Consider the following 15,232-nt stretch of genomic DNA (forward strand, 5'->3'; position numbering starts at 1 on the left):
TCAAAATTCAGAGTATATGGAGTACTTAAGGGTTGCAAAGCACAATAAAGTTGACATTTGGTATCACAAAAAGTATTAAATAGTTTTTGTTGTTTTTAAAACGCCGTTTCGTATCGTTCATTATAACTGCTGTGAGCGTACATGTATGAAATTTGTGGTTAATTTATTATTAGAAATAAACAGTTGATATGTTAAATATTTGTGTTGTTTATTTTTATCCCCTGATTTTTATCTTATTTTTTGAATGAAGCCGCTACAAATCAAAAATGTATATCTAACGTTCTTCTCATAGACGGAACCGTCAAAGCTAATTTTAATAAATAATTATTAAAAATGCAGATAACACGATATACGATTATATAAAGCTGAGTCATTGACGTATATTCTATAGACACGAACGTCCATATAAACTATTTGCTCAAAATCTGAACTAAAATGGCAGCCATAACGTCACTGTTGTAGCCTGTTTATTCACTTGAACAACAAATAATTTTACTTATTAGATTAATATTTTTTGTTTAAATCCAATTTCACACTTAGACTCGAGTTCTTATATCATAAACGCCACTCCTTACACAATCACAAGCTGTAAATATTGATCATACTAAAGTCATTTTGAATGGATTGCAGCTCAAATCAGTTGAACACAGTGAATGTTCGGAACGCCAAATCTCGTACGTACTACATATTATATCGATGAAGATGAATAGTTTGTTTGAACGTGTTAATCTCAAGAACTAGTAAACCGATTTTAAACTCTATTTCACTAATAGGAAGCTACATTGTTACCGTGTGCTATAGGCAACTTTTTATTCTGGAAAATTTCACGCAGGTGGAGCCGCAGACAACAGCAAGTTACATGTAAACAAAATTTTTAAGCATTTACAATGCGTATAATAAAAATAAAAAATTTAAAATATTCATTTATTCAACAATAAATATTATTTACATAACATTCTCTTCATATTCACATACAATTGTCATTCGTTATGTCTTTACGTTTATCATAAAAATATAATACTTTGTGAAAATAGAGACGTTAACTAATCTAGTATATAAAAGATTTGTGCTGTTCGGATTTTACCAAGCAAGGAATCTTGGTTAATATGCCTTGTAGAAAAAGTATTTTAGGACCCAGCCCCATCACATTCTGAGCAGCACGATACAAATATATAAGGTCAGAGGGAGCAAGCACGCCGACGGGGTAAGTGCACCTGCCCTAAAAAAATCTAAAACTATTGATGTTATACAATTACAGCAATCTTATATCTGTGCTACTAACTGAAATACAGATCCACTAAAAACATAAATGGTTCTGTTCATTTTAATACGATTTATTCGCCATCTTATTTCAAGTGTCATTTAGACCTGTAAACAGAGATGACCCCGTGAGAGATAACATCAAATCAAATCGTCTGATTTCCTTGAATGGCCATGGCATTGTCGCAAAATACCAAATATGTTTAAATTAACAAAATTACATTCTTAAGTCAGCATAAATAGAAATTATTTTGCATTAAATCCAGCTATCAAAATTTTAGGGCGCACTTTCCCCGACTGACCTTAACCTGACCAGGAAAATCTGGCTATGTTGTACAACATGGAACTTATTTCTCATAATAGCAACGTTAATTTTTAAAAAGGAATTCATTCGCTATGCCTCTCTCTGATTGGTTATACTTGAGTACTCATTTGTCCCTCTGTCTATGGAGCAATATAAAGTGATAACATTGTTAATGGCTAAAATATATATTTTATAAAATCGAAAATAATTATAGTAATTGCTAACAGTAATATTCATTTGGCGTCGTTTATTAAATAATTAAGTAAGTGCAACCCTGTTATGTATTCAGTTTAGGGTTAACAAAAAAAAAAAATGCTATTGTTATAATAAAAAAAAATGGGAGCAAAGGTCCAAATGGAATATGTAACATTTTGTACAAAATCAATCCGTTAGCAAAAAATAATCCCAATACACTAGTCAAAGAGGTGTATCCTTGTTTTTCGCATCTAAATTACTTTTCCGCTACTGTTTTTATTTTTTTATCAATCAACGAAGTTTTACAGTAGCTTATACTGCAATATTTAAATAATAATATTATTTTTCTGTCCCAATAAAATGAAAATACTGAGATATAACGTAATTATATATGTTTTTTAACATAAATTAACGACTATTTTAGGGTATCAAAGATTTTCAAGATTCCTAAATAAATATTCGCCGTTCCAAGTTTCTTCGATATTTTAATATTGTGACATAGAACACTTTAGTACCAAGCTGGTATTCTCAAATAATATAGTGAAACAGCACAAACGACACATTAAAATAATTGTCGACGCTTTTATACAAAATATACAACTTGGTAAAGTCATGCGATAATGTTTTCCTACATTATTATTGATAAAACTAAGTTAAATTTGCCAATTTGTGCACTAAATACAATATATAGGACTGCCAACATTATTCCAATAACATATTGCGATATTTTACAAGTATAGTAGTAAAAACATAAGCTTCAATAATTACAATTAATTGTCTCTGTATACTCAAAATTTTATTCGTAAAGTATAATGTAACGAAACTACCATTAGATTTGTTGATAAAGGGGCTTTGCGTATTTTTATCTTCCAAGAAACCTTAAACACTTGCTTCTTAAAATATTTAGGCCCATAAAATAGTCATACAAATAGTATTATTACCACTATTTTCATAATTATAAATTCGAAATGATAGTCCAATTTAAAACAAACTACAAAGTAACGCTGGCAACCCTACCGTATGGTGTCAACGTTATAGTCGTACGTGCGTCTTGTGGAAGATGTCGAGCGCCTCCCACTGCTTGGTGTGGAGCAGGATGTGCGGCCTGCGCGTGCGCATGTACTGCACCGCCTCCTCGGGAGACCAGCCGTTTTTCTGAAAACAAATTAATTGCAGGTCTAAAGTATAATGATTTATGTTTGATATCGAAATAAAATTAGTTTACGGTTTACTGTTTATGTGTTTATTTTTATTGTCGACGTTTTATTAGAGTTGTCAAAATAAGTACACTCAGCCACAAGTGTAGCTGAAAAAACCCAATTCTTTTATTCACTTATACACATTAAGTATAATAAAAACATTTAATTTTTCATAGTCTAGACTAGAGTATATGTAGTTTAATTTATTGAAAAGAGTTTTTACCAAGGACACAAAAGTATTTAGGAGATTTTAACTTCGAATTTGTTCAGTTACTTTTGTGGTTGACTGTACTTACATAATGTAGGAACGGTGATCGGTGAACGGTGATATATTGCTGTATAAGTGTGCTTAATTCCGTCAATTTATTTTCAGTGGTTCACGTGTTTGAATTTAAAAAAAAAATTATAACAATCATAGAATATTCTATCAACTTGACAGAAACTATCAAACGTTTGCCTCAAATCCACTGGTAATAAAAACTAATCATGATTACTATAAGGCAATCCACATACCATCATGAGGTAGCATCCGACGAGTGTGGCGCTGCGCGTGCGCCCCGCCTTACAGTGCACGTACACGCTGCCGCTGTTCACCTGCGAGGCGTCGGACGGCACGCCGGACAGCTTGCCGCCGGGGGGCAGGAACCTGCAAGGAAAGGAACATGGGTTTAATACTTGTGCTAAATTTCTAGAAATTTTAGGGGTGTCGGTAGTAGCGTAGCTTGCGGTAGAGGGGCTGTATATCAAGTTTGGGGTGGGGTTGGGCTGCAGAGCAGTGGGAAGTTTAATGTAGGTATATGCCAAAAAGGGCCCCGAAAGCTAGGGGCCCCTGTATCATTGATAAGGCTGCTACGGCTGTAACTGAGCCCCTAGGCGCCGGATTAAATAGGGGCCGGATCACAGTGAGTATACTGAATGTTGGAAACAATATTGATTTATCCAAATCTCACCTATTAATAAAAGTGACACCTTCGTACAACTTGTCTTGGTCGGGAGCCTCGAAAATATCAGTCGTTGCCAGCTGCAAAAATTCCACATTCTGTTCCCGCCATTTCTGAAACATATTATTTTTATTGTTTACAAAATTAACCTATGCTTATCATGTCTGGTCTTGGCAGCGTCAATGGGCTGTGGTTTGAAACGTCCAGGGGCCTTATTCTCTATAGCAGCGTTAACTCGTGTTAGGTTATTATCCTGAAACTAGCGTGGAATGCCATTCCGTAAGCCAATTTCTATTGCTTTAAACGCGACGTGGTGTGTTACGTGCTTGTAACAGACTGTCAAAATAACGTGTGGCATAGAGAATAAGGCCCCGTTGTGTCCTTATTCTAGGCCGGGTAATGCTTTCCATTAAGTTTTAACATTTCTTCGGGACTGGATACTTCAGTTTGTTGACAGGCAATTAGTAGTTTAAATTAAATCAAATCCTTTTGCAACAAGCTTGCCGACCCTACACCGGGATATGCAGGTGGAAAAAACAGAAATATACCACGTTATCTGACATTTTATAATATATTATTTGAAATGATAATATTATTGAATCTAATTAGTTAATTATTCGATAAATTCTAAGATATTTGTAATTAGTAATCTAGTTTGTGTAAACCAATTTAGTTAATGTGAAAAGACCTTTGCATCATTGGTCTCGTAGCAGTGTGATGGATTTGAATCGTGAGTTTGTGGGTTCGATACTTAGGTCAGTATAAATAAGGTCCCTTGTTTGATTCGAAAACTTCATTTGAAATGAACGAAATAGGAATTAGGGCTCGATATGAGACTAAGCTCACACTCAAGGCTCATCCCTTATGACGTCATAGGACAGATATAATCTCGGCGAAATGTGTATTAGTTACGCCTCTGCTTAACCATTCGAGAATGAAGGCATTAAGCAATTTTTTTATTATAAGATACTTATAATTATAATGATTTTCATAATTACATCTCGCTTTCGAATCTCGCTTCCATAGAGTACACAACGCAACAACAATGTAGGTAACGTTAACAAAAAAAGTACATTTTTTGAATTAACATTACAAGAGATAAGTCGTTAGGTGAACTATTGAAAGCGAACAATGCTTGTTTGTACAATATAAACAACGCTCTATGATATTATCTTAGATGACTTTTGAGGTCAAGTTATGAAAATAGATCTAACGTAGTTTTGCATAACTAGAAAATTTTTAACCGATCAAAACAGGAGGAGATTCTCAATTAGTATTCGATTTTTTCTTAAATGTATTTACACCCATTACTCTGAGATTTGTAGTCTGATTTGCACGATTTCTTCTTTATTTGCTAAAGGAATTTCGTGAAGTGGTTCATTTACAATATATATTTGTTTTGGGGTAATTTTTTTACTTTTTATATAACTAGTTGACGAGACGAGGAGGCCATACACCCAAAGAACAGCTTCGACAGAATCGAGGACACTAGGATGTTAAGGCAAGCTACTACTGTATTATTGGAACTAAGAGGCAATATAGTCATATCAGTCTGTTACGCACCCTCTTTTATTGAAGGCTATTAAAGGTTCATACCTTCTGTAAATCCGAACCTTTGTAAGTACAACCGTTCACTTCTTGTTACGACCACTTTGATAGCACCTAAGTGATGTTAAGATTTAAAAAGTCTTTTCTCTTAACAAGACTAAAGCAGACTAATGGGTAAGCCAGTGCTTCTGGGAGTTTAAAAGCAGTTCAGATTGGAATTACCAATTTGAATTTGTATTATTGGAACTACCAATATCAAATCTGCTGTGAATAAGCTCATCCAGTAAGCATAAATGTCTACATTGTATCTCTTCTACTTTAATCACCGAATTTTCCGATGAAAAACGAAATGAAGTTTGCCACGACACATTTACTTTTATTGTTTTTTTTTTTATTTGGTTGTGTGTGTATTTTTTCTTATTAAGAGTTGTTTCTTTTTTTTATTATTATGAAATCATCATCATCATCATGGTGCTTGTTCAAATATATGACTATAATATGATGGTTACCTCGGCGTCGTTGGAGAATATCTTCAGCTCGTACGTCTCGTTCATGGACACCACGCCTTTCACGTTCTCTTCCTCCTTCAACTGCAAAGTATTACAAACACAATTAAGACACAGGTACATAAAACAATAAAAGGAATTTAATCGAGAACTATTGCGGTTGTCATTTCCTTTTTACTTGGTAGCGTAGATTTTTACTATTTAGAATAATTACATAAAAAAAAAAGTCATGCTCTTTTCTCTTTTCAGAGGGTAGGCAGAGGTATAACACGTCCACGTTTCGCCAGTCATTATCTTCTTATCTTATCTCGTAACAGGAGTTTCCAGTATTATATATTAGTCTATGTACAGGAGGTAATTTTGAGTCATTTACCATCTACTGGGCAAAATTACATTCCTCAAGCTGATATTGAGTAAAAAAACCCAATGTCACTTTCGCGACCCCGAAATGAAATACAATAGCAATTCCTAGTATATAATAATTATTAGGAATCGTTTTCACCCCTTGACCTTTGCTTTTCATTTAATATCGCTTCGTATATTGTAGCTGTCAATAAATGCATTTTAGAGTTCCTATTCGTATTTTGAAAGAGTGTAGAATGTCGTGAAATTCTTATTAAAAGGAACATACGTGCGTATGATGAACCGGCGGGAATGCACAAGATATTGATGAAGGTGGAAGAAGCGAAAGTGTGCCAGTCGGGCAAAGTGGCAAGTCTCTGCCTACCCTCAAGGCTTGATATTATGTATCAGGTCCTTAGGGCAGACAGAGCGCCCGCTCCCGTTGCCAAAGTTATGAGGGCATATGTGTTATTATTATTCAAAATTGATAATGACTTAATATCGGGGAGTCCCGAAAATTATAATACAAAAACAGCGATAAAATCCGAAAAATAATTTCATTTTAATATCTAACATTCGCCTAAACATAAGAAATCAATAATTTTCAAAAAATATATATAAAAATGATTGTCTAAGTGGGTTAGTACATGTCCTTTGTTACAAAGCGTGACACTGAGTTTATCTATATTGTTTGTTCACAGATGTCGTATTTACATATCCTCTTTGAAATGGTATTTAAAATCGTTTTGACATAGTTATATTATCATGTTTCTGAGATAAAAAAATACATTATATTTCATAATTCTGAGGTGATAGAACCAAATTCAGAATTTTGTGTTCTTAAAAGGATGGTGTATTTTTTATTCTAAGCATGGCTTCCTGTTATACAGGGTCATTTCGACATTGCGTTACTAAATGAAACCACAGGTTCGTGGTGACCTCTGCTAACACCGTGCAAAAGATTATTCATAAGTAACGTATATTTACGTCAATAATCCCGATTTTAGATTTATGGTTTTTTGATCACGCTGTCTCTTAACGCGCTTAACTGAAGTGAATGAACTACGTCACAGCTGATGATATTATTACCGAACCTATAGGGTTCAGAAGGTCAGCTCACAAATGAACTCTTAATACGTTCACTGACTTGGTTGCAACAGTTCATTGAGTCAATAATTAATTACTACAAAAAATATTTCGTCAATTATAAACGTTATTTTCGTTAATAAAATAGTTTTCCTACCAAAAAATTTACCTACATAATTCCTAAAGTTACAAGATTTAAATCTATTGGTATCGTATTTTTTAAATTCTACATGATATTCCGACATTTATTTTAATTCCAACATTAATATTTCGGTTTGTCATAATATCTAAAAGAAGACTACGTACACATTACCGAACGTCATATTATGCTTTCTGTACCATTTCTTTGCTATGGCAATACGTCCGAGTCTTTGACCGAGTGAAAAGAGCGCGCCATTATTCAATACAATAGTCGTACTCTTTCTCGCCTAAACTAGCAATGTTGTCAGTATAAACCTTTTACCAAAAAGCTTGCTAAAACGACACAGCATTTCAAAAATTCTGATATTAGATTTTTTTTATTACATGATGTTCTAACAGATTTAACACACAATTGTATTACAAAATAAAATAAGTAATGATTTATGATGAAATGATTAATGAAAAGTCTACCTAATTAAAATAATACACAGCAATATTTTAGTATTTTTAAAACATTATTTTAAGTAATAAAGTATAATAGAGATTTTAGATTCAGTCACTCATTTTCAATAGGCATACGGGGTATAAAATAAACAAGATATTGCACAATAAGTTAATAATAAAAAAAGTTTGGTAACACTGCGAAGGCACGTGTTAGTTGTAAAACTCTGGCTCGTCAAATATCGTGTACCTCCAGACTAGTGTTGCCAGGGTCAATTTGTTTAAAATCAAGACGGTAAAACAAATCGAGATTTAGTGTTGTAGATCGGGACATAAAAAAAGCAAGTATTTTTTAAAATTTAAGTTTTATGTATTGCGTTTTACAAAAATATCATTGCAAGTCATGCTAAAGTTGCGTTTTATTTGGATTTCTGTTTTAACATCGAAGCACAGATCGCCGGGTAGTCGCATCTCTAAGCAAAAGAATAAAACAAAACTGTACCTTCAGCGCTAGTGAGATGATACTTACTATTTTGATTGCATTGTCGCACTCAACACAGTGATGAATTCGTAGTTTATTTTTTCATAATACTTAATGGTTTTAATAATTTTATTGGTGCAAAACGGGTCACGTCCCCAGAACCCTAAAAATCGGGACATCCCGCGCAAATCGGGACATCAGGCAACACTACTCCAGACTACTACATTTGGGGAATTCGCTAACCTCGTGCGTCGCGTGTTGGTCGGTAAGGCACAAAGATATTTAAAGTGGTCCCCTAAATGCGACCTTAACACGTATAAAATAGAGTCTATTTTTAGAAATATTTTTGTCATTTTGAATATTTTACGATCGCGAAGCTGCATCGTTGACGCGTACGCGAAACTGAACTAATCACAATCTATTGATTATGTTTCTAGCGGGGGCTGTCATTACGATTTTAATGTGGATTTATGAATTTGCGATAGGTACTGAATGGAAAAATCCAATATCATTTTGTCCGACCCGGGATTCGATCCCGTGACCTTAGCAAAGCATCCGTACTATAATACAACTGCGGCACCGAGGTAGTCACAAATTAACTCTATTAAAAATACTTTGAAGTATGAAACAACTTTTAAAGGAACAAGCAATCTACAAACATTAGGTATTGGTAAACGCATTTACTATTTTGAAAACATGTTAAGACTTAAGATACCTATTGGGACGTCGCGCCGTGACGCATCCCGTCGTTCGACATTTTTACCTAAAACTATCACATTACCTAATTATTATCAAGATTGTAACTTCGTTATTAATTGTTCGTGTGAATTGCCAGACTTGCAGAATGATATTTTATTGTTATGAGTGTTATAAATCTAACCGTTGAACATATTTATTATAACTACTTATCTACTAAAATGGATGAACTACCTATATTAGAATGTGTGTGTTTTGATTTAAAAGAATGAAACCACTTTAAAATTACGGAAATCATGTGTTATGTGTACCTAACATATGCAGTTGTGGTTATTTGATTAGTGTCGTTTGCTTATGATGATAGTTTGAGCATAGAAAATATTGTAATGAAATGTGATGATTAATGCGTGATGTTTATGTTGGCGTTGGATGTCCACCTGCAAGGTGGACAGACGACTCCTGATAAACGTCGCGGGAACACATTGGATGCAGGCAGCTTTCGACAGGTCCGTCTGGAAATATTTAGGGGGAGGCCTATATTCAACAGTGGACTTTATGTGGCTGATGATGATAATGATGTTTAGGTATGTGGCTTTTTTGTAACGTCTGCGTATCGTCGTCGCTGCGGTTCTCATTGTGGATTGAGTGATGTGGCACGACACAAAACCCTAGGTAGTTAAAGCGCCGACATCAGCTGTTCGGTTGCGGGGCGGCGCGCGCGGTGCGACGAACTACCCTTGCGCTCCGAGTGTGCATCACTTGTTCGTGTGCGTGAGCATAATATTATCAATGACTTTGGGCGATGTTGCCGCTCCGACGAATTCTAGTATAGTAGTAGTGGCAAAAGGTGTGTAAAAATAAAATGACTATTTGAATATTTATTTTGTTTGAAAATTTTACTTTTTTGTTTTTGACCTTAGGTTAGAGTAACTTATAGTAAACTGCTTCTTTCAAGATGACTTTCTCGCAGTTAAATTTAAGTCTAGGGTTACAAAATGACCCTGTATTTAGGACCATTTCCCTCAACCAATGAATTAAAAAAATCAATTATAAATTACACAACCTTGCATAATTTCTATTGAAATATTTAACTTCTTATCAGACTTAAAAACAGAAAACTTGTGAAATTCCTATTCAAACTTTATTTACGTAATTAGATTTTTTTTAAATTATTTAACTATTTGTGTACATACCAAAAAAATAAAAAGATAATTACTTAAGTTACTACTACTCATATTCTATACTTGCATTTTATTTACGTCATTTTTATTAATTATTGAACTATTTATGGACATAAGGTTACTTATTTTAAAAAAAATACCTAAGCAATTCTGGTCATATCTTACTTATAGCAATATTGTAATGCAAAATATTAATTATAAAGTATGTAACAAAATCGCTCTTCAAAGTAGCTAACATATTTTTAATTGTTTTGGTATGTGTTCAAGTCATAGCCCCAGGAGTTCATGTAAAGAACTTTTAAAAATGTTACAAGAGCTTTATGAGCTTGTGAATACATATTACTAGCAATATTACCAATTATTAAACATTTAACTCATTTATCAAGTTAGTTATTAATAGGCTGAGACTATATGAAAAATAAAATTAGCCATTGCACTAAAGTATTTTGGCAATCAAGAAATGCTTATCAACTTGTTTGTAATTACTCACATGTTCTGTTAATTGTTATTTACATTAGTAATCTATTACAAGTATACATTAGTAATCTATTACAAGTATACCCACTATGGTACTAAATTAGATGTTTGATTGATATCACTCTTTGATAAGATGAAGAGATTTAATTTCGAGAATAAACTATTTTGTTTGAATGTTGAATATATTTAGAAAGATATTATATTTATATATTGAACTAAATAAAATAGAAAAAGGTATACTACCAGATGACAAATCTTATCATTTTATGAAAATAAAAAATTACACAAGCAAATAATTAATGGTAAATAGTAAATACACACTTATTAAAAGAGGAGATAGCCTAGTTTGATGTGAATTATTGCTTTCTTTAACGGTGAAGGAAAACATCGTGAGGAAACCTGCATACCTGAGAAGTTTTCTATAGGAATTTTGAGGGTGTGTGAAGTCTACCAATTTGCACTAGGCAAGCGTGATGGAGTCCATGTCCGCACTAGTTTTATAGTATGTTATCACTGAATGCGTTGGTAATAGATGACTATTATTTGTTTTAAAAACATGTTTATTAACTCATGTCTACATGTTATTTATAGAATTTGCAGTAAGCTACAGAAGTAACCACTTGAGTTAATTTGTATCAATATCATACATTAAAAATCGTACAGTAAAAGTTATGAATGGTTTTATAAGTAAGTATAAGTTATTTTTTAAATAAAACATACAAATTTACAAATTAGGTTGAACATGAAAAAGATACTGAAGTACTTTATTTAAGTGTAAATTTTCTAAACAATGAAGCATTAGTGAATGAATGTAAAGTGGAAAGATAAATATATTGATAAAAAGTATTGTGAACATATCACTTAGTTAATATTTGCATAATATTTTCTATTTCTATGAAAAATTAAAAATGATAAATAAACTCAAGTGTATTCTATATGGTAAATAAAAAGGAATACTTTTAAAACTCCAGTAAGCATTTTAATGTCATAAGAAGCTTCTGCTTTCACAAAATCAAACGTGTTCATTCAGAAATCATCAAAGATTCTCCAAGTAATGGACTAAATAAATAACCTACAAACATTACCTGTTTGGTCATGCCCTGGAAAGGCAGAGCTCCCAGGATAACGGTGTCGTCCATCCTATCGTACCACCGGCGGCTGGTAACCTTCTCCATCACCACATTGTACAGGAGTGTGGGATAGAAAGTCACTCTGGCGAACATCGCGGTGCCCTGCTGAATAACAATGATGTAGTCACAGAACCAGCGCGCGCCGCATCGCACGTTCAAGAAATGACACCAGAAGACATACCATGGTGAAAGCTGGCTTTTGTTCTGTGGTGGGGAGTGAATTAATTTTCTCCGAAGAGTCTCCTATTTGTTTTGACAGTTTGACATTTCGCGTGTTGGGTTTGACGTTTAATGTCAGTGATGCCATTATATTAAATTATAGTTGCGTTCAAATTAATTTGTGGACTGATTATTATGTACACGTGACCTTTTTGTGTTCTAAATTATTTGAACTATTATCTTAGGTTTAATATTATAATAATAATTCCAATCTTATATAACCATATACAAAAAACCCTAAGTAATGGAGAGTCACATATTGAACTCTGGACTTGGTATTTAATATTGTACGAGTATATCAGTACCTACCATTGGGTATCAGTCATAATAAATAAATAATTATAAATGAACAAAACCCACAATACTACAGGAAGGTAGATAATAAAATTTTATGAACGTGTGCAATATAAAGTGAATACTTACTTCCAATGATAAAAACAATAACAATTAGGTATATAAAATATTGGGTTACACGAATTTGTAAAGTATATTGTAAAGTTCGATATCTTCAAGAACGTGTAATATTAGGTATATTACAAATTGAAGTTCAATAACCAATGGTATTTTAATTCGCGTCAAAACATTCTCTTACCTTTTCAGATCTAGTAAATTTTTTATAGTTTTTTAAGAATCAATCACATTTATGTGAGGGAGTGGAATGATCGCTTAGGTGAAAAATGATTCTTTATGTTGTAAGTTATAATATAAGTAATCAATAACAAGATTTCGTGACGTTTAACTACAGAATCTAAAATATATTTTAGGGATTTCTATAATATTATGTGCACTGTTCTGTGTACGTTAAAGATCATATTATAGGAGCTTATATTCAGAAGTGGCCTTACAAGGAATCGAACCGAGCAACCATCCGGGCCCAAATTTCTTAAACAAAATCTTTTAAAAGATGTTGGTGTCAAACAAATATTTTTAATTAGTAGACTGTACGTCAATGTCTTTCAATCTTTCAATTTGTATCTAGGATTAGTAAAGAAGTTACGATTCAGAGAGAACGTAAAAGAAAAGGGACTCAAGAAATAATAATCCGGTGTCTTTTAAAGTAAATTTTTTTATTTTAATTTATGGTAATGTCATAAAATAGTGGCAGGCAAATTCACATTCGTCAATGCTGTAAAAACGGTTTCCGTTGCCACCGCATCCCGAATAGACGAATGGCTTGCACTGCCGAGATTTTACGTCAAAGTAGTAGCTGAAATGGAAAAAAATACATATTTTTAAACGTAAATAGGGTAATTTACGTATGCACTTGATTCGTTTTTAATTTATTCCGCCTAACAAAACTTGTTATTGTAGTCTAGCATGATTGCTATAACAAAAATTGTAGGCACTCAGAAGCTTGTTCATATAAATATTCATTATTTTGTAGAAGATTTAATGTAGGATTTATGTGAAACTGTATTATTAATTCAAATATTAATTTTTTAGTAAGTTTCACTCAATTAAATGTAGTAAAATATGGATCCAAGTTATCTGCAGTCGGTCTAATTTTTATAAAATAGCGCTACGTATGCTCATAATTCCTGTTTAAAATAAATTTTATTTTAGTAAACCTCATCAGGTAACTTAAATTTGCAGTTAATTTTTTTTCTTTAAGAAACAATACTTTTTATGTAAAATTACCTGTGATATCTGCCTTGGCACGGACCTTTGCGGAGCGGTAGCGTGCAATCGCTGGCACCTGGCAATAATTTTATCCAAGAATTAAGTACCTATTAATATTGCACAAAACTAAATAATTACTATAGCGAGGCTTTGCCACATAAAACATAAAGCCATATCGCTTAGTTATAAAAAAAAATAAAAAGTATGACACGATACCCATGGTGGATGCGACGACAACTCCGAGTAGAAATAAACAAATAAAAATCTTGTTCATCTTGAAACTTTACTAAACGGCAACCATCTTGTGATTTGTTTAAATACAGTTTAGTGGATGACAGTGTGCAATAATGAGTCAATAACATATTTTATTTTATTTAAAAGGAACAGAAAACAGTTATACACTAAAAAAGTAAAGAATAAAATTATACAGGTACTGCATTAATAAACGCGTAACCATCATCACAGTTTAAGAGAAAAACGTTACAAAGAAGCAACAACCGTCCATTACAGTTCACAAGTACGAGAAAATCTCAAACCTGTGATATCCAGTTTATAATACATTCAAAGAAAGTAAGTATTGTATTGATTTTTAATTTATTGTTTTGAAAGAAAGAAAATGATGTCACCATGGAAATGCGTATTATATTTCGACGATTCGACTTGATATCAACAGAAGGTACTTACAAGTAAAGATACCAGGTGATATGTAATTTTCATGTTCTATACTGGGATCGTTAAGGAAATGCGACGAGGTAATGAAGATTGCAAGTAAATCAGCCATTGTAAGAAAGAAAATACGTTTATTGCGGTAACTCACACTCAATATAAATTATAAGAATAAACAGAAATTATATCTAATTCTCTTTATTTAAAATAAAAGACAAATATAATAAAAATAAAACGATAAGACACTAAACGCCTAACAGGTATTATAGGATACAACTTTTTTTATTGGTCGACATTTTGTTTATTGCATTGCAAATTCCATCAGGCGCTTGAAAGTCACCGAGCTGTAAGATGTTAAGTGTCATACAATCTAGTATTTACGATGTCTACAATAACCTTCAAACGGGAACATGCAGATCGCTGCTTGGTCACGATGTTGATTTATAAAAATCAAATGGTTTGTTTGATCGATATTGGCTCTGATTCTGAATAATCTTCCAGTTCAGTTCAGTTACCTATATTAAGTGGCTACACCTCAGCTTGGGCTCCAATTCTATCTGGTGTACCCCAGGGCTCAATACTAGGACCATTATTATTCAACATCTTCATTTCTGATATTAAACACTGCTTTCATCATTCGAAAATATTATTGTTCGCCGATGACATGAAAATACTCAAGGTGATACTAAATGCTTCAGATATTGACGATCTCCAATCCGACCTGCACAGATTTGAAACCTACTGCTCATGTAACAAATTGGACTTAAATATATCGAAATGCTTTTATATATCATTTACC

The 15,232-nt window shown here is 32.9% G+C and overlaps 1 protein-coding gene and 1 long non-coding RNA gene across 3 annotated transcripts; both read right to left on the bottom strand.

Moving 5' to 3' along the window:
* Positions 1 to 910: 910 nt before the first annotated feature.
* Positions 911 to 12,319, bottom strand: LOC115450072 (phosphatidylglycerophosphatase and protein-tyrosine phosphatase 1). Of its 2 annotated transcripts, none has more exons than XM_030178052.2 (6): positions 12,110 to 12,319; positions 11,884 to 12,030; positions 5,957 to 6,037; positions 3,909 to 4,012; positions 3,472 to 3,604; positions 911 to 2,914 (listed from the first exon to the last, which is right to left on the bottom strand). In XM_030178052.2, the coding sequence occupies exons 1-6, from the start codon at positions 12,233 to 12,235 to the stop codon at positions 2,792 to 2,794; spliced, it is 714 nt and encodes a 237-aa protein (XP_030033912.2). In that variant the 5' UTR covers positions 12,236 to 12,319; the 3' UTR covers positions 911 to 2,791. The 2 variants fall into 2 exon arrangements, with proteins under 2 accessions (XP_030033912.2, XP_030033907.2); XM_030178047.2 differs by having other exon boundaries at positions 11,884 to 12,033; positions 12,110 to 12,217.
* An 876-nt stretch (positions 12,320 to 13,195) lies between these two features.
* LOC119189233 lies at positions 13,196 to 14,219 on the bottom strand. Its single transcript, XR_005112304.1, has 3 exons — positions 13,984 to 14,219; positions 13,786 to 13,843; positions 13,196 to 13,354 (listed from the first exon to the last, which is right to left on the bottom strand). It is a non-coding gene; the product is annotated as an uncharacterized LOC119189233 (long non-coding RNA).
* Between the last annotated feature and the right edge of the window lie 1,013 nt (positions 14,220 to 15,232).

Source organism: Manduca sexta, chromosome 13 (assembly GCF_014839805.1).
Source record: "Manduca sexta isolate Smith_Timp_Sample1 chromosome 13, JHU_Msex_v1.0, whole genome shotgun sequence".
Classification (NCBI taxonomy): domain Eukaryota; kingdom Metazoa; phylum Arthropoda; class Insecta; order Lepidoptera; family Sphingidae; genus Manduca; species Manduca sexta.